Raw genomic sequence first — 19,626 nt, 5'->3', positions numbered from 1 at the left:
GAAAGGGCACAGACAGTTCTGTGTGTTGATCCATGAAATGGATCCATGAAATTGAAATGGTAATAATACTGTGATGGGTACCAATTTGATTTTCATTCCTTTTAATGCTGTCAATTTGAAACAAAGTTCTTTCTTGAATCATCTGCAACTTTAAATAGGTATCATTTGTATAATGCATACTGGATTACATAAATGACCATCTTGGGATCCGTCCATTCAAATCATAACAATTTTTTTTAATATTAAATTTTTTTTTAGACCATTCATGCAGTCAAATATAAAATTAAAAAATACATTAGTAGACAACTTTATGCTGGATGATGGTTGTAACCCAAACCCTCTAACCTCCAAAAAAGTGTGTGAGAAGAGAAAAAGTAGAAAGAAAGAAAGATCAAGTAGACAATTAAGAAAGGTTGCTAGAAAGTGCCATTCACTCCATGGATGTCATTATTTAACTAGCCTTCTTTGGAGAGGGTTAACGTGGACTCGAGAAAACTCAACTAAAGAATTACACCTGAGATCTGTAAATAGGGTCTCCATATTTGCAGAATTATTTCTGCATTGCCCTACCTAGATGGGAGTCAGACCTCCAAGTAACTGCCAAAGCAATTTTAACAAATTCAACTTGATATTTAGATCATTTCAATGTTGGTCCTATCCTCATTATATTTCCCAGTAAAAACAATTCTGAGTTCTGAGGAAATGGAATTCCAATAATCTGTTCTAAAAGATTTCCTAAGCCCACCCAAAAAGGTCTCACTTTGGAACATGACCAAGTTTAAGTTTCTATCTCCTTGCCACATCTAAAACATTGATCTGATCAGTCTGACTTTAGTTTGTTTTTGAAAAATTTTACAAAAAATAAGCATAATACACAAATATAAAAACCTTCTAAATTACCCCCCTAATACCCCCTACCCTCCAATCCACCCCTTACTATCTCTCCCCCCCCCCCCCCCCCGAGCTTAACATAGACAAAAAAAAGTTTTAAAACAAACAAATAAAGTGGGTTAGGTTACATCATTTCAACAATTCAAACAAAAATGTTAAAAAATGTCTAAATTCATACATTTCAAATATGGACTCCACATTTTTTCCAAAAATGAATAATTATTTCTCAAATTATATGTAATTTTCTCTAAGCATGAAAATGATTGAATTTCATTATGCCACCTCTGTACACTCAACTCTGCATTTTTCCAAATTACCACTATACACTTCCTAGCTACTGCCAAACTCAATCGAATAAATGCAATCCAAGATTTATCCAAACACGCTGTTAATGGATTCATATATCCTAATAAACACAACCATGGATCCTCATGCAAATCTATTTGAAATAAATCTCGCAAAAAGGGTTTAACCTTTGTACAATTCCACATAGAATGAACAAAAGTACCTATCTGATCTCCACACCAAAAACACAGATCAGAATCTCTAAAACCATACCTATTTTTCAGGAGTTAAATATAACTGATGTAAAAAATTATAATTGACTAAACTAAAACACGTTAACTAATTTTGTGACACTTATGCAAACATAAGTCAGACCATCCCTTCCTCAGAAATAGTAGTTAACTCCTGTTCCCATTTATCTCTTATTCCCAATGCACCTACCTTCTTCATCTTTTACCGTAACATTGAATACATTTCAGAAACAAACCCTTTCTTTCCCTTATCCATAAGCAATATTTCAAACTTCGAATGCATTGGTAATATCATTTCTCGACCGAAACTATTCATTAAAAAAATCACATACTTGATAATAGGCAAACAATGTATTTTGTGAGATCCCAAACTTCTCCCTAAGCCTATCAAATGAAAGAAGTCTGACTTTATTTATCTTATTTAATTTCTGTGGTGTGAGATATAACTGATGCAAAAAATTCTATTGTACTAACCTATGCCTTACATTTATTGTATTGGTCATGCTATCCTTATGTAAATCAGACCAGTTTTACTCATCAATACCCATCTCTACCTAGACTTATGAAGCCCCTGTTTAGGGGTTCCCGTTTCAAGTAAGAAATACATTGCTGAAGTGAATTTCTTTGCGTTTCCCTTTTGATTCAGTTTCCACATCACAACATTTTGATGAAAACATTGTTGGCCCCAATTTTTCCCTCATGTATGCTCTTAATGAAAATACCAGAAGATGGTGTTGTTAAGGATTTTATATTTATTTTTTAATTGTTCAAATGAAATTTTCCCTCCTCATAGCAATCCTTAATATATCTGATCCCTTTACAAGACCAAGTCTTAAAGGGATAATAAGCCTGTTTTGAATAAGAGGTGTTTTAAGAGAGAGACCCCTTTTTGTTCCAATCACAACTTACTTTATACCAAACATTAATTATGTTTTAACAAGGGGGCTTTCATCTCACCAGATATTAATTTCAGTTCCCAGTTATATATAAAATGTTCTGCTATTCTCTCTCCTACTTTTTCTAGTTCTATTTTCAACCGTGCAGGTTTGACTCCTTCATCAAAAAAAGAAATCTCATGCTCTGTAATAATTTTCACATGTGAAAATTACATATTTTACATATTTCTATGTTAATTTTTCTAAGGAGACTAAGGACATCTTCCCCTTCTAAAATAACTTTCTGATTAAAAAAAATGATTAGTTAATGGAATGGGCAATGTTTGAAATAGTTACTGAACTCTTAGAAATATATTCATTTTGCCATAATTAACTCTTCCAACTTATGTTATTGGTAAAGCTGTCCACCTGTTCAAGTCTTCTTCAACCTTTTTAAGCAAAGGTGAGTAGTTTAATTTATACAAATTCTTTCAATTGCTATCTGTATGTATTCCTAAATATTTTATCCCATTTAACAGCCACTTAAATTTGGTGTCTCTTTCATACTGAATAAGTGGCATAATATCACTCTTATCCCAATTTATTTTGTAACCCAATACTTTTCCTATAATCTTCCAGATTGGAGTACAGTTTATGTAACAAAGTTACAAGCTCTGTCAAATATATTAATACATTATCAGCAAATGAATTGATATTATATTCCTCCTGGTTGACCCTGAATCCCTTAATGTCTAGATCTTGCCAAATTGCTTCTACAAGCGGTTCTATAGCTAGAACGAAGAGTCGAGATAAATCTTGTCGACTGGAATGATGCAGAGACTTGTCCATTTGTCACTACTTTGCCTTAATCCAATTTATAAAAAAATTCCCTAATCCAAATCTTTCCAGTACTTTAAATAGAAAGGCCTACTCCAGTCTATCAAATCCTTTTTCTGCATTCAAGGGCACTGCTACACTCAGATCACCTGTCTTTTGCGACAGATGAATTATACCAAGCAATCTACTTACATTATCACATTGTTTCTTTTTCACAAAGCTCGTTGACAAGTTTGTCTTGATGGCAATTTTTAAAGAGTTACATCATGTATTCGGCGATCAAAACCAAATATAATGGTCATCCCTGGCAGGTCGACAAGATGATGTCCCAAACTGCACCTGAAAACCAATAAGAGTTTTTTGATGAAAGCTCGTGTACAAAGCCTACTATGCTTGGCATCTGATCTTTTAAACTTCTTTGGAACTGAAGGATCAAATTAAATTCTATCCCAACATCTTAGAAAGTGCTATTCACAATGTATGAAAAATATTAATTTTACATGACTAGTTTTGAAATAATTTGATCATATTACCCAATATTAAGCATTTTTTTAAACCACAAAATATTTTGCTTCAATGTATATTCTTTGCAACTCAGTTACTTAGCTATTTTACATCACCTTTGCTTTTGAAGAATGGAGAATTCCACCCATTCTCCAGTAAGTAGATGTTAACGATTAGGTCTAGGCATGCCAACTCGTACACAGATGCACACTCAACGGGCGAGCAATTTTTATTCAGCAGGACATGTCAACAGAGGCTAACAATAAGTGAGGCGCAGTGGAAATCCTGAACACTATACAGGAAATCCTGAAAAATCTCAGTCACTGAATTCTCTTATAGCTTTCTCTAAAAATTCATCTACAAGCTCCAAAACACCAATTTGCTTTTTTTTCAGGACTTTATTTTATTAAGAAACTGAACAAAATACAGTCTTTTTTCCATATGTACAGTACATACAACATAATTCTACAATTGTATTTGTTCACCAGTCTACAGTTATTCACAATATGGTAGGTGCATAAATTGTACATACTTAAAAAAAAGTTGGTAAAGAGAAAGAGGGGAAAAAAAACACAATTTCAGTCAAACCACAGGAAAATCTGCTCTATTGAACCTGACAGGTGGCTTGTAATAACACATTCTGATCAAGGACACTGAAGAGACACCAACAGACAGAAGGAAACATATAGTGCTTGGACCCATATTCATAAACTAACCCAATGCATAAATGGGAATCTGTACATGATGTACTGCATAAATATTTATGAATACAGGCCCCTCCCTATGCACCAATTAAGATGGAGACCCAAATAAATGAAGCACAAAACTTGAATCAAATTCTAATATGAAGAATTGTAAGTCTCTTCAAAAATACGTACACTTCGAAGTCCTTTGGCCAATTCATGTCTTCTACTTGATAACATCACACATTTGATCCAAACCACAATTAGTTATGAAACAAGAGGCAAATTGGTAAGGGCTATTGAGTTTTTTTTAAATAGATGTCTTAGGGATTTCAAAATAAACAAAAAAAGTTTTTGTAACCTATACTGACTGTATGTTAAGTTGGATCATGGCAGCAAAATGATTGCAACTTAGGTGAAGAGATTAGGATAGGCCAGGAAGAAGCTCATATTGCACTAATAACCCCTGGATAAGCACTGCTGTCTCACTTGGCTATAACAAATGCTATGTCATGCATTTATACTTTTCATCAACTGCACTCAGGAACACCAAGACAATTTTAAGCTGATCAAAAGCTTGTCTGAAATTCTGAGAAATATTAAAATCCCTTTCCCATGTAGCAATTAGGGTACTTTTTTTTTAAATCACTGATGTTTCCTGCTCTGGGTAGACAAGAGTAGAAAATGCATCACTGGATTCATTTTTTTTAAAGTTTGAGGCAATCAAATAAATCTCACCCAAGCATTGGTTTCAAGGGTATCATTATCTAATACAACTTTTACTGTGCTATAATCACCAAGCAAAATAAATGGGATTCCAATATATTGATGTTTATTGATTGTTTTGTGCTTAAAAGTGTTGCAGGAGGGGTGAAAGTAAGAAATTTCTTGTTATACAATTAATAGGTTGGAAGGGGATCCATCGAACAAGTTGAGGTGCAGACATTTAATAACTAATATCTCACTGCACTCTGCAATATTCACATGCTACTCACCCAATATATTTTTAACTCTTTGGAATGAAAATTCTTAAATCAAGGCAGCCATTGTAGACCTGGTGGTTGCAGCAAGAGATCATACAAATGCCACTTTAAAATCATTAACATTCAATCTTTCTCTACAAAAACTGAAGATAATCAATCCTATTGTATTAAAGGTAACACAAAACATGGAATTCGCAATCTGCAACAAATTTACTTTGCGACTTGCTACAAAAGCCGAGTAGTGTACCTAATAGAAAAAAGATGCAAATCAATGCTACTGGAAAGTGTAGCTATTTACCTCAGGCATTAAATTTTCCTTCTCAAAGAGAAGGGTTGGTAAGACAAGGTAAACTGACCAAACTTTAGCTGTAAAATCTTTCTTATGTTAAAAAGAGCCCATGCACCCTGCAGGTTACAAAGTTATACTATTCTCATTATAGGGAGGGGAATTTGATGCCTTTGGGACTTAGTAGAATTGTGTTTACTGCCAGGAGCATTCCTAAACTATGTCTTTTTTTAAAAAAATGAAATGGTTAAATTTACTAGATAAATTTAACAGGAGTGCTGTAATTTTTTCAATTGATTTTTTCCCCCCAAATATATATTAATTATATACAATGGAATATTGGTGAGTCTATCGTAGTTTCAAAAGGAAAAATAGGTCAATTTTGGATAGAGGCCTTTCATTGAAATTTTTCAACAACTGAGGAATCAAAAGAGGTGTCTGTCATGAATTTATACATTCTCCCTGTGGGTTTTCTCCAGGGGCTCCGGTTTCCTTCCACCAGTCAAAACATACTGGGAGTGAAGGTTAATAGGGTGTAAATTTGGCGGCACGGACTCGTGGGCTAAAGTGGTCTGTTATCGAATGCATGTCTAAATTTTTTTTAAATTTGGTAATGCATTTTCATTCATGTTTCCAATCTCCAGCATCCAGAGTTTATTTTGTTCATCTTTATGCTGAGCTCACCTCTGGCCTCTGAACTTTGTAATGTGAAACAGGGAACAATTAAACAGTCAGTAGCACTGTTTGGGATTTCATCCTTGTGTCAAAGTGAAAGGCAAAATAGAGATTAAACAATGGAAGGATTTAATATCACCAGGGTGCTCGAAATGAACTTTTTCATTTAGTATTTTGATAAACAGTTATGCTTGATCATTAACGGTATTTTGCATACATCCTATTTTGGTACAACACAATTTAAGGCAGAGAAAAAGTTCCATCCCAATGTTTATTATTTTAACTCCAGAAATCATATCCATATGTGTGGCTATTAACAAAATTTGCCAAATTGGGGAAAACATTTTTGTCCATCAAATAGTCAGTAATATTGATGAGACAACTTCATCAACCTGTATTTTAATGTCCAGTCCAAGACGTGCAAAAGTGCTATGCCACAGTTACGTGAAACAGTACAACCAATAAACATCACAAGACACTTTTAGAAATACAAAGACTTTTGGCTTCCAATAATGTTGCAATCAGGTATTTTGCTTGTGTTATTTTATAGAATTTTGACAACTGGCACGTCGTACGATGCTATTTAGTCTCCACTTCAACACATACTTAATGACACCTAACCACTTTTAAACTGAACACATTTCTTCTGTTCTAGTTCTTCAGTTAATTTGATATTTTTTTTTCTAAGGGAGGGCTTTAATATTGTCACCTCACACAAATTAGGAATTGCTTTTTTAAAAATGGTACCAGAAAATGCATGCATCAATAATACAATGAAAAAAATGGCCCACAGTTTCCTTGTGCTCAAGCATTTTGAAGGCATTTCAGGACCTGATAGGATATGTATTATTGCAACATCCAAATCAGCATGCCTGTAAATCATTTCATACCAGATGGTTATTTTAATTTTAAAGGCTCACACTACACATTTTGCAATTACCAGGAGATAAAAGACTAGTCCAATTTGTTCCAATTGTTTTCTATTTTAAACTTGGCAAAAGCAATTGTTTTAAAAGTCCCTGAACCAAAATTTTACCAGATTATTCCTCCTCTGGTCCGCAGCAAGCAAAATACAAACTTTTGTGGAGTGAGGGATCAAAGCTGATATCAGACAAAAAAGATGGTCAAAATTACTGAAGAGGAGATATGGAGAATGATCGAGGGGCACACAGGGAAAAATAATGGCCAAGTGAGTGTTGCTAACCAAATTGTTTGCAATATTCCACCATGCCATATCCAAAAAGAGTGAGCAAAATATGTATGCAATACCCAGTGTTATAAACAAGAAATCTGCAGATGCTGGGGTCTAGTGCAGTACACAATAAGTGCTGGAGAAACTAAACAGGTCATACTGAAGAGCTTAGGCCTAAAATGTCAACTGCATTCTGCTTTCCATGAATGCAAAATTACATGCTGAGTTTCTCCAACAATTGTCGAGTACTGCCCAAGGTTCAGATAGAGCAAAAAAAAAGTTCATAAATCTACTGGTCAATTATAGAACTGGCTATAGAATTAATTTCAGATAACAGTTCAGTAATCAGTTAGAAAAGCAGCAACACATTTATCACCCAGAATTCCTCCCTCCCCCACTTTAGTAGCAGCCTGTTTTTGTACCACCAGTTGCATTAATTTAAATGTTTATGGTTAATATAGATTCCAGTGAGAAATATAATTAGATGCCTTATTGAACCACAATATTTCCCTAGGGAGTTCATAAATTTCTATAATCAAACCTTGAAGTATCATCTCTGTAAGCCTGAACTGATTTGGTGTGGATAAAACATTCCTTTCAATGACCTTCAGAGGTACAGTATCTTTAGTTGCACATATGGAATGCAATCTCATGTTAACACCACCCCCCCCATCAAAAAAGCATCAAGCCAAGTGTTCCGAATCATTTATGAGCCAAACTAACCCATGCAATTCCATATCCAAAAACAGTGACCCATTCATTTGTGTGCTTCCTCCAGTTATAAAGTAATTTATAACCCTACCTGAATCAGCCAGGTTTCTTTCAAAGGTCAACAAATTTTGCTAATTTTATTTCACTTAATTAAAACATCAGGGTGAAAAATTGGTTGAGAGGGTAGGTGATAATTCTGAGATACAAAAATAGCTTCAAGCTAATAGCCGCTTTGGTTCAAAAGGAGTAAATATTGCCATGTGATCATCTGGGCCACCAGTCAAAAAACCAGACAGTAATTGGTATGCAATGTCTGCCAAAATAATAATCTGCTTTTTCAAACAAATTATTACCTTGAAACTTTATGCCATTTGTCTGGGATCATCATTAGTGTCGTGGACTTGACAAAAAAAATAATAAATTGCAACATGGCAAAATAAAGGAAAACACTGTTGGAAATTTCATACAAAATAGTAGTATGCCCTTTATGAAGAAGATCAGTTTAATGCTTTGGTTTCAGTTTTGATGTTTTTAGTCAACATTTTTTTTCCCCGGATGTTAACCAACTGGCTCTATGCTCACAGTATTTGTTTTTAATTAAAACTCAGATTTGGAGGGTACTGTGAGCATGCACTGCCATTCCAATTTCACTGTGAAATAATTTGAGACAAACTCAAATTTTCAAGACGTGAACAATTTCCAATATATTTTCTGATCGGTTACATACAAGATATTGAAAGTTTCTTTGGTCAGCATCAGTGATTTTAATTTTAATACTGATCATTAAGGCTTTCTGTGCCAATTTTCTAAATGCAAAATGGCAAACCTTGTCCAAACTCTGAACAACTATGAGAAAACACTCATTTACAAGACACTCCATCAATTTACTGGTGAAATAATGTACACAGAAGATTTAAAGCAAGGGTAAAATTCTTTCACACCCATCTTGCCACTGACCTACCCCCAGCTTTGTATAGTTTTCCTCCCCAAAATGCAGTGTTTTCAGAAATATCAGCAAATATTTTATAATTCTGCTGTGACTGGGCAGAATCAACTGCAGAGAATGAATATTGCTTCCATCATGTGTCTTAAATATTAATAGCTTGGAGCAAAGGGCATCAAAAATCAGGCTAATCAGATCAACGCTGAACTACCAGAGACAATATGTTTGATTAAAATGACTGGTTAGTTTGCAAGAATTCTTACTGGGGTTTGGGTCAGTACAGAAATTGCAATGTTGGGAAGGCCTGAATTGCAAGTGATTTATTGAATATATGGTAGCAAACCAAGTATATCAAACAGCCTCATTTTACAAGAAAAAAATTAAGCAATAAGCTTGTGTACAGGTTTTGTCTTGCACCATAAATGTATTGCCTTTTTAGTGATGGAATTTTTCCTTTCAACTTTTCCTTCAACACTGCTAAAAATCAATCTTACACCAAATATCCACGCAGCTGAGATTAACAAATTAAAATGAAATAAATGTATTATCCGCAGGGCCATCTCTAAGTCAGCATTCATGTCAACAAATTATACAATGCGGAAAAATCAGAATGTTTACATGTTTGGCAGAAGCGAATGCAACGGTGAGCAAAATCTTCATTTGGCTATTGTTTCAATTGAATATTTCATAATGGTAGGGATATATTCGTGCATTTGTGAGGAAAATCAGGAACAAAATCTTTCCTAAGAATGAAAACTATTTTGCTCTAGTAGTCTCGCACTCCAGTATGTGAACAATCCAATCACAGAGGTGAAGAACTGCAATCAACTACAGTAAGACAAATGAAAACCTTTAAGATGGCCATCGCCAATTTGCAATGACCCCTCATTGCTTTTGCTATTTATTACCATTCATGAGAAATTTAAATGCACAAGAAAGTGAAATGATCAAAAAATACAAAGGTATCGTACAAAGCTATGCATTTCAGAAACTCTCCTCAGTGCAGAAGAAATTCATCAATTCTGTTGTAGCTATTATGTCATATTCCTGAAGATGTGAAAGATTTAAAACAGTCAATCTGAGAATCTTATCAAAATTTAAAATACTGTGACAAGGTCCTCATTTCCACGCACAACTTCTATCACTCTTTGGCAACTGAGCTAATTTTTAAAAAAAAACAACATTCTTCAAGGCATCAGTTTTACATATTTCTTAAACTGATGTTATTACAAATGGCTAGACTTTATCCAATATGCCTGACATCATGGGAAAAGAGGATGACCACAAGGTGCAATAAATCACTGAACAAATAGAACTGGGTACTAACTATAATTGTCAACTTTAACTAGAGCCTCTGTAATGTGAGGGCAAACATTTTAAGAATCCAGATAAATCAACAAAATGCAAGTTTCTTTTCAAGTATCCCTATTATTTGACATGTCAGATTTGGTGACTGCTTTGGAGGGAACATTAAGCGCTCTTTCAATTTAACAAAAATAGATGGCCTGGATTCTGAACTGCAGTGGTAAATGCACTTTAATCACTGAATTTCTACAGCAAAGTGTTTTATTTTGTAGTGACTTTTTTGTGAGTGTACCGCTGAACCCAGAAAGTAACTGTTACCACCCTCTTTTCAGTGGCCCAATCGCAAGTGGTAAAAATCAGATTGCATAAAAGCCCTTCTTTCAAAGCAAAACTGATGTACCGACCCTTCCATCTCTGAGAACTGGTCACTGTGCACGATTAGCTGCAATAGGAAAAAAAGAAAAGTTGATAAACACTATTTTTGTCAGCCATGAATCCCTTGTCAAAAGAAAAAGATTACACAGGATCTTTTGCATCCTCAAAGCTCTATTTTCTTTTGACCACACAATCAAGAATAGGGAAATGGGGAGAATAAAGTGAATAAAAGGGACTGGAACTTTCAAAGCACAAAAGAAAACCCAGTTGAATGGAATTAATCCAGTCAAAAGGCATTTGCTTGCTGAGAATTTCAGTCTGCAGCTCCACACGCAGCCTGATGCACTAAAAACAGCGACAACTTTTTGAAGCAGTTAATATTGCTATGAAGGTGAAAGAGAATGAGAACAAGACACGAAAACAACACCTCAATGTGACTGATCAATGGATTTATAAAAAATATTGCAGATGAAAGCCAGTTGAGATCACCGTTATTCCAGGAAGCAGCCCATTCATTAAGAATTCCAACTGTGTTTGTGTCAACAGTCACATGGCAGGATTTATTATTTAATCTCAAAATAGTTTTAAATATTTACCAATGCAGCAAAAGACTCAACACACATGGGAAGCAAACCCATATTCACAAAGCCAGCATCGGTTCGAACCCAGTTTTTAAGAAGGTGGCATAACAACGCCACTGAAATTGGACACAAAACAAAACTAGAAAGGTGGTGTATTACGTAAACCAACTTTGCCAATCAAAATCGTAATCCAATCTGGCAAGGGTAAAACAGGAGATTAGATTTGCGATCGACTTTCTCTTCAGCCAGAATCCAGCGAATGTTATCCAGCTACAGTGTGATGAGATCAACCAGATTGCCTTTTGGAGGAGTCATACTGTCAGGAAAGAAGTTTACCAGTGTATCAAACAACAGAGTCCTCTGGGCATAATTCTGATCAACATCTGAAAAACCTGTCAGGATGTACAAAGAAAGGGCCCATTAACAAACAGAATAAATTCATTTTGTGAAATTTCAAGATGAAAAGCTAATCACATTCCCTTCAGCAAACTGTGTTGCAACAGCCCATAAACTGACACCACAATCAATCTAATCTGCCCCTCCCCCACAGCTCTAACCCCCTTTATTTTTTTATTAATATGCTTATCGACAAGTCTTTTAAATGCTACCATTTTATCAACAAAATCCATAAACAGCAATACAAAAGATAAATTGGACACAGTTCAAATGAAATGGTACTAATGAAGACAAAATATCAATCATGTTCTTCAGATTTCTGATATTATCACTCCACTCTTCCCCATTTGCTGACTTCAAATAGCATGTTCGAAAGAACATTTTAACCTTTACAGTAGTATGAACCAATGAGAAATTAATTCTAAGCCTGGATAAATCTGTAAATCACTTTCAGCTGGAACTCAATGAACTTGCCAATTAGTTGAATGTAATGCACGTCCTTTACCCTTCCTATGAAAACTTAAAGTCAAATTTAAAGTTAGCAGCACAGCAAAAACTAGTCAAAAGTTTCCTCCCTCCTCAATCCACCTTTTATTCATCTCACCTTGATGAAGGGCTCAGGCTCAAAATGCTGGTCTCCTTTTATCTCCTATACATGCTGCTTGATCTGCTGGTCTTTTCCCAGCACTTTTGCACATTACATTCAAAAGCTTTTCATCTTTCATTAAATTTCTTCAGGCTCCAAAGTGTGAGGATAAAATCTAGTGTTACAGCTTAATCCTAATGTTGCAGACAACTGTCTTGGAGCAATCAGACTGATCTAACCTTTTGCCAATTACAATGGAAGGAAATCAATAGAAAAATAGTTTAGATTTTTTTCTCTCTCCTGAGATGCTACTCGATTTGCTAAACCCTTGACTCTTTCCATACTTGATGCCTGACTTGCTCAGTGTTTCCAGCATTTGGTTTTCACTTCAGATTGCCAGTGTCTGCACTTCCTAATTTTCATTTTCACTTACCAGTAATCAATCTCCACCATAATCTATGAACCTGCATCTTCAGTACAACATATCAACAAACTATACATTTTCTCCAAGTCTAATTTCTAAAAATCATCCCATGGAAAGCAAACACTCAATATTGAATAAAAATATTTTCCAAAACTTACCCAATGGGATAAAATCTGAACTTGATCTGAAGAGTGCCTGAGCCAATAACTGAAACTTGAGAATAAAAATTGCAAATCAATTACAAATATAAAAGCAAAAGAAATAATTGTTAAAATACAGATTAACAAGTTGGTAATAAAATGAACTCTATAGGCAAACTAATTTATCTCTACAACTAATTTAGCTCTACAACATTTAACGGATGGAATATGAAATCTACATCAAGACAAAATCCTAGCAACAGCAAAATGTCGTGTAACACTACATTTAGAATGTAACATACATGAAATTCTTTAACTTTGTCGACTGTAAGGAAGAGAGAGTCGCCACTTTGTCCAGCACATCTCACAGAAAGGAGGCCCCAGCAAGGAACAAACTCGCGACCCCTGGTTTACAAGACTGAGCTACCTGAGTAGCAAGTTCCCAGTGAGAGGAACAGTGGAGGTACCCAGCAATAGTGGGATCATTCAAAAAGTGTAGATTAATAATCAGACCAGATTTTTATTACAATTAGTGTCAGAATTATAACTGAGTTGTTTATACATGACTCCATATCAAATTGTACATTCTCCCCGTGTCTGCATGGGTTTTCCCCAGGGGCACCAGTTTCCTCCCACCTTTCATAAACATACAGGGTAGGTAATTCGCCAGCACAGGTTTAAATGACTGGAATTGGCTTCTATCGGGCTAATAAAATTTAGAGCAAAAGGGTCTAGGATAGCGATCCAACTGTAAGTAAAACCAGTTAGCCCACTCAAAATTACTCTTGACAATCTGTAAATAACTTGCAAATATCCTTCACTCTAATTATAAACACGGAACTTTTTTTTTCCCATGGTTATCCACCTTTCCACATCCCCAAAGAGGACAGAGACCCAGTTTAAAATCATGGATCAATGACATTATTTAGCTGGATTCCATTTTCTTACTGTAAATGCACCTCTCGATAAGCTATCAATTCCATGATAGACCCCACATATTAGCCTGATACTCTATAAAGGCTGCACATCCACAAATACAGATACCCAATAAACACAATGGAATCCCAAACAAAATCATGGAAGCTAGCTTTTAAAAAAAAAGCACCTACCATACTAACACCAAACATCAAGTGAAATCAAAAAGTAGCTGCAACCTAGGTTTTTTTTTTAAATTTAGACGGTTACAGGCCCTTCGATCCTGTGTTCCCAAATACCCCAATTAACCTACAACTGCCCATACATTTTGAAGGGTGGGAGGGAATTGGAGCACCCGGAGGGAAATCCACGCAGACAGGGCTAGTATGTACAAATTCCTTACAGACACCGCCTGAGATTCAAACATGAATCGTTTGCACTGCAATAGCATTACACTAATTGCTACATTAACCATGCCACACTTTTCTGCAATATTAAGAAAGATTACAAGAAATAGGGAAGGAGAGTCTTATGTCCCTAGAAGCCTGCTCCATGATTCAAGATTCAAGCTGATTTTCTATCTCAATGACATCTTCCAGTACCATCCTTATGTCTTTTGATTTGTACAAGCTTCAAAACCATTCATTTTCATTTTAATTGGACAAAATGCTAAGCTTTCACAGCTCTCCCACATAGAGAATTTCAAAGATTTACAATCACGAATGAAGAAATTTTTCCTCATCGCAGTCCTATCACCCTTTCCAAAACTATTCGGTAGCCCTCATATCCCTTGAAGCCTCTTTACATCCTCTGCCAGATTCACAATCTGACTTGGTTTAAAAATTGTTTGGTGATCTTACTCAAATTAATAGATTATAAAGAGCTAGGACCCAAGAAAATCCAGTGGCAAGCCACTAACGACCTGAAAATGATCCCAATCTTTGCTTTTTGATCCATAGCCAATTCTCAATCCATGTATTTAACTTCCAATTCCACATGTTCATAATTTGTTGATCAATCACTTTAATGTTGTTGTTGTTCGTCCTCCGTAGACAAAGATGACCATGGCTTCAAAGTCAAATTGGAGATTGGTGGCTGTGGGTCCGGAGGTGACTGGTGAAGCCAATCTGTGCCCTGAAGGCTTGCCAAGCTGAAGGTCTACTGTGCAGTGATCCTTACCACCCTCCTTTACACCAGCGAGACCTGGACTGTCTACAGAAGACATGCCAAACAGCTCAACCACTTTCATCTGAGCTGTCTCCGCAGACTCCTCCACAATCACTTTAATAGCATCTTATCAAAAGCATTTTCAACGAGTCGTCAATGAATTTCAGCAGATTTAATAATTTTCCTTTAATCATTTTTTTGTCTCTGCTCAAGCCAATTCTGTTTTAAATGTGTTATTTTCTTGACAAAACAAGCCCAGTTATATCTGCTCATGTTACAACATTTTTTGCTTTAAATATTCGGGGCAATTTAGTTAATTGCAGCATTCTTAAAAATAATTCTAAATGTTTCAATGTTGTTTCTTTCCCATATAACTAAATGCAAGGGATTATTACACAAATTACTTTTTAATATCAGCTTTGTTTTTGCTATCTTTACAAATACGATGTCATTTGTGATTACCTACTACAGTAAAATCCCCATTATCTGGCATTAAATTAACAAGAACTTCAAACAACTGGAAAGCCACAGGAAAAAACCATGGTTGGTGTGGAGGTTAGCACAGCACCAGTGATGGGGTCCGGACCAGGGTTTGAATTCCTCACTGCCTGTAAGGAGTTTGTACGTTCTCCTCATGTCTGTGAGAGTTTTCTCAGGGGAGTCTTGGTTTCTTCCCAACATTCAAAATGTACTGGGGGTGTAGGTTAATGGAGTGTAAATTGGACAGCGTAGACTCGTGGTCCTAAATGGCATTTTACCGTGCTGTATTTTTAAAAAAATTAAATTTAATTAAACTTGAAATAAATAAGATTGTGGGGGGGAGGGGAGGAGAAATCAACGGACAAGTATCGAAACTTCATTGGACATGTGTAATGCCCCTAAATACACGTGCATTCTTTTCGCTGTTGCCACTTGCATGGAGGCAAGTTGGAATGCTGGTGCAGAGGGGGGACGGGGTGCGCCGGGAGCCTGGCCGGGTCACTGGCGCAGAGGCAAGCCGGGACGCGCTGAGGGCCTGGCCGGGACACTGGCATGGAGGCAAGACAAGGCATGCCAAGGGCCTGGCCAGGACTCCAAGTTGAAGAGCCAGTCGATCCTGCTTGCAGCTGGGAAGACTCCCAAAATGTCTCCCTATTCCTGCCTAGTAATAGTCTTTATTTTCATTAGTACTGAGTATACTAATCTACAAACTTGGGAGAGGGGGTTAATTATGACAGCGCCACGGTTAGCGTAATGCTCAGTACAACACTGTTACAGTACCAGCAACTGGGTTTTCTAGTCAAATTTTCAGCCAAGGGAATTATTGATGAAAGTGAACGTCACACAATTAAACTCTACAACACTGATTTTTTTCTTCAAATTACTTTACATTTTGCATTGTCTTTGTCTTTTAAATGGTATATTCTTAATTCAGGCATCCAACATCCGCGATCCCTGTAAGTTCCGAATAAAGGGGATTTTACTGTACATTGGTGTTCTAAAACACCAAGTTGCTACCAGACTTCATCACAAACTATAGAAGAAGTAGGCCCATTGGCTCATCGAGTCTGCTTCATCATTCTAATCCATCCCCCCATTTAGCCCCACTCCCTGGCTTTCTCCTGTAACCCTTGATATCCCAACGAATCAAATACCTGTCAATACACCCAAGTACTCACTTCCACAGGCGCCTGTGGCAACAAGTTGCACAGACTCGTGACCCTCTGACTAAAGAAATTTTTCCACATCCTTGTTTTAAATGATGCTCATTTATCCTGCAATTGTTCTCTTCTCCTAGAATCCCTTACCATGGGATACATCCTTCCCATATGTACTCTGTCCAGGCCTTACAACATTCAAAATGCCTCTCAGGTCCCTCCTTATCCTTCTGCGCTCCAAAGAATACAGTCCAAGAGCTGACAATCATTCCTGATATCGTTCTCGTAAATCTTCTCTGAACCATCTCCAAAGCCAGCACATCTTTTCTCAAAGAAGGTGCCCAAATGGCACAGTTGGCGAAGTGGTTCGTGCAATGCCTTTGCAGCTTCAGCAATCAAGACTGGGGTTTGAATCCCACGCTGTAAGGAGTTTGTACATTCTCCCAATGTCTGAGTGGGTTTTTCCCAGAGGCTCCTGTTTCCTCCCACCATTTGAAATATACCAGGTGTTTAGGTTAATTGGGTGTAACTTGGGCACCACAGACTCGTGAGCTGAAATGGCCTGTGACCGTATTACATATCTAAATTTAAAATTCAATTTAAATCTGTACACAATACTCTAAGTGAGGTCCTACCAGTGCTTTATAGTCTCAACATTACATTCCTGCTCTTATATGCTATTCCTCTAGAAATAAATGCCAACATTCCATTTTCCAAATCTATCAAAGTCTCTGCAGCCTCAGCACCACATGCCCTACCACCTATTTTGGTATCATCTGCAAAACTACTCACAAAGCCATCCATCTATTCCATAATACAAATCATTTATTTAGAACATAAAAAGGAGCAGCCCCAACACTGACCCCTGCGGAACATCACTGGTAACCAGTAGCCAACCAGAATAAGACCCCTTTATTCCTACAGTAGCCAACCAGCCAATGCTCTACACCCATGTTTGTATCCTTCCTGTAATTCCATGGGCTCTCATGTTTGCTTATCAGCCTCATGTGTGGGACCTTGCAAAGCCCTTTTGACAGTCCAAATACACAACATCCACTGCATCCCTCCTGTCTATCTTACTTGAGTTTCTTCCAAAAATTGCAATTTCATTCAGGAAACAATGCTGATGGGGCCCGATCTTTTCATGCACCTCAAGGTGAATGGGTAATTTTCAAAATATTTTGTTAGCAGAACATGGTCAGGTTAAAAAAAAAATCACAAGTCAACAAATGCACCACAACAACTCACTATGGCCTTTGGTAATCCGCCTGTCACTGTTAATTCTGATCAAAACTAGTTCCATTACCACAGATCAGCAAGCCAAAAGACCACAAGGTATAGGCGCAAAAGTCAGCCAATAGGCCCATTGAGTTTGCACAACCATTCCATTATGAGCTAATCCAACACAGCCACACTCCCCTGCCTTCTCCCCATAACCTTTGATACTCTGTATTTAGATACCTATCAATTTCTGCCTTAAATACACCTAATGACTTGGCCTCCTCAGCCACCCGAGGTACAAAATTCCAGACATCCGCCACTCTTTGGCTAAAGCAAATCATCAGCCACTCGATCATTCTTTATACTACCCAGACAATTCATGTTTGCAGATGACTTCAAAGCCAATGCTACCAACTGCAGATACTTTTCATCAATGAGCAACCAGCAGAATTCTTCCCTCACTGGTCAAGAGGCTTTGGTCAAATGTAGGCCCAGATACCCCAAATTATCTCAGGTTGAAGCCAATATCCCAAAATGGATTTGAAATTCAATTGTAGCTTTATTTACTCCAAACATGCTACATCTTTACTATAATTCTGGAATACATATGTAACTAACTGCAGCTTCTAATCCTCCTGTTAACTTTTAACTAATATGACAAATTATATGAACAGAAGCAGATGAATGATTAGGGGATAGCAGAAAGCGCACAGTCCTACCTCTTTAGTTTCTTCTGGATCTGAATGATCCACAGTAACATACAATTCATTCTGTAAATATTTCAAAGCACTTAAAGGATCTGCTCGAGCTTTCTCTTCAAATCTACAAAATACAGAAGTGCAATGAAGCAAATGACAAGCACAAGATGATATGTATCTGAACCTTTATCTTTGCTACATACTGTTTGACCTGCTGAGTTTCTCCAGCATTGTGTTTTTATTATAAGTAACATCAGTCATGAAACAATCCACCAAAGTAGAGGGATCAAGCTTATTTGTTGGCCAAAATATACTTTGGAAGCCTGTGGCTGGTAAAACATGAAAGTCTGCTGACACTGTGGTTGAAGTTAAAACACAATGCTGGAGAAACTCAGGTCAAACAGTGTACTTTATATAGCTAAGATTAAAAAAAAATACATAATCAATGTTTCAGGCTAGAGCCCTTCACAAAGGTATGGTAAGCCTGTAATTCCTTTTGGAGTACGATAAGTGGAGAACTATTAACTAGTTTCACTACTCCTCCTTGTGGCCAACTATAAAGTAACACATCCAGTGCATATCAATCACTTTCAAGTCTACCTTGAAATTGCAGAACTCAAAAGAAACAGAAAACCCCACTTTAAGACCTCAGCTTTGGAAAGCAATCTTCACAAAATTTAACAGAAGAAAAGACTTTCCTACTGAATATTCTAAATTTAATCAACTTTCTCCCTCAGTTGTCAATAAAAAAGATGTCATCTCAGTTAATATTATTAGCGAGGCTCATTTCTATTATTTTGGTTAAGTAATAACAAAATGAAGAGCTGAGGGAAAAAATTCAAGCATAATCATCTGGCTAGAATTGTGTTTGGAAAAATGTCTTTCTAATTAGAGTTAAATTATCACTTTTAAATCTCAGCTGTGAAGAATAAATAACCTCACTGTCAAGGTTCTAGAGCCCTGTTGCTGTAAAACTTCAGCCAAAATTAATTGAGGAGCAAGTAAATAAGGGGCCATATAAAATTGGATATGAATGCAGAAAGAAAAGAAACATGGCTACTTTCC

General features: G+C 36.5%; 1 protein-coding gene across 4 annotated transcripts in view; it reads right to left on the bottom strand.

Moving 5' to 3' along the window:
- Positions 1–6,937: 6,937 nt before the first annotated feature.
- The window catches only part of mkln1 (muskelin 1, intracellular mediator containing kelch motifs), a 77,221-nt gene continuing 64,532 nt past the window's right edge, over positions 6,938–19,626 (bottom strand). For all 4 annotated transcript variants that reach the window (XM_069908552.1, XM_069908553.1, XM_069908554.1 and 1 more), the window contains 3 exons: positions 18,583–18,685; positions 12,942–12,996; positions 6,938–11,769 (listed from right to left, as the gene is read on the bottom strand). In XM_069908552.1, coding sequence (XP_069764653.1) covers positions 11,648–11,769; positions 12,942–12,996; positions 18,583–18,685 — 280 coding nt within the window. In that variant the 3' untranslated portion in view covers positions 6,938–11,647. The remainder of the gene's footprint in view (positions 11,770–12,941; positions 12,997–18,582; positions 18,686–19,626) is intronic.

The sequence above is a fragment of the Narcine bancroftii genome, chromosome 13 (assembly GCF_036971445.1).
Source record: "Narcine bancroftii isolate sNarBan1 chromosome 13, sNarBan1.hap1, whole genome shotgun sequence".
NCBI lineage: Eukaryota > Metazoa > Chordata > Chondrichthyes > Torpediniformes > Narcinidae > Narcine > Narcine bancroftii.
This window is presented reverse-complemented; position numbering and strand designations above follow the sequence as displayed.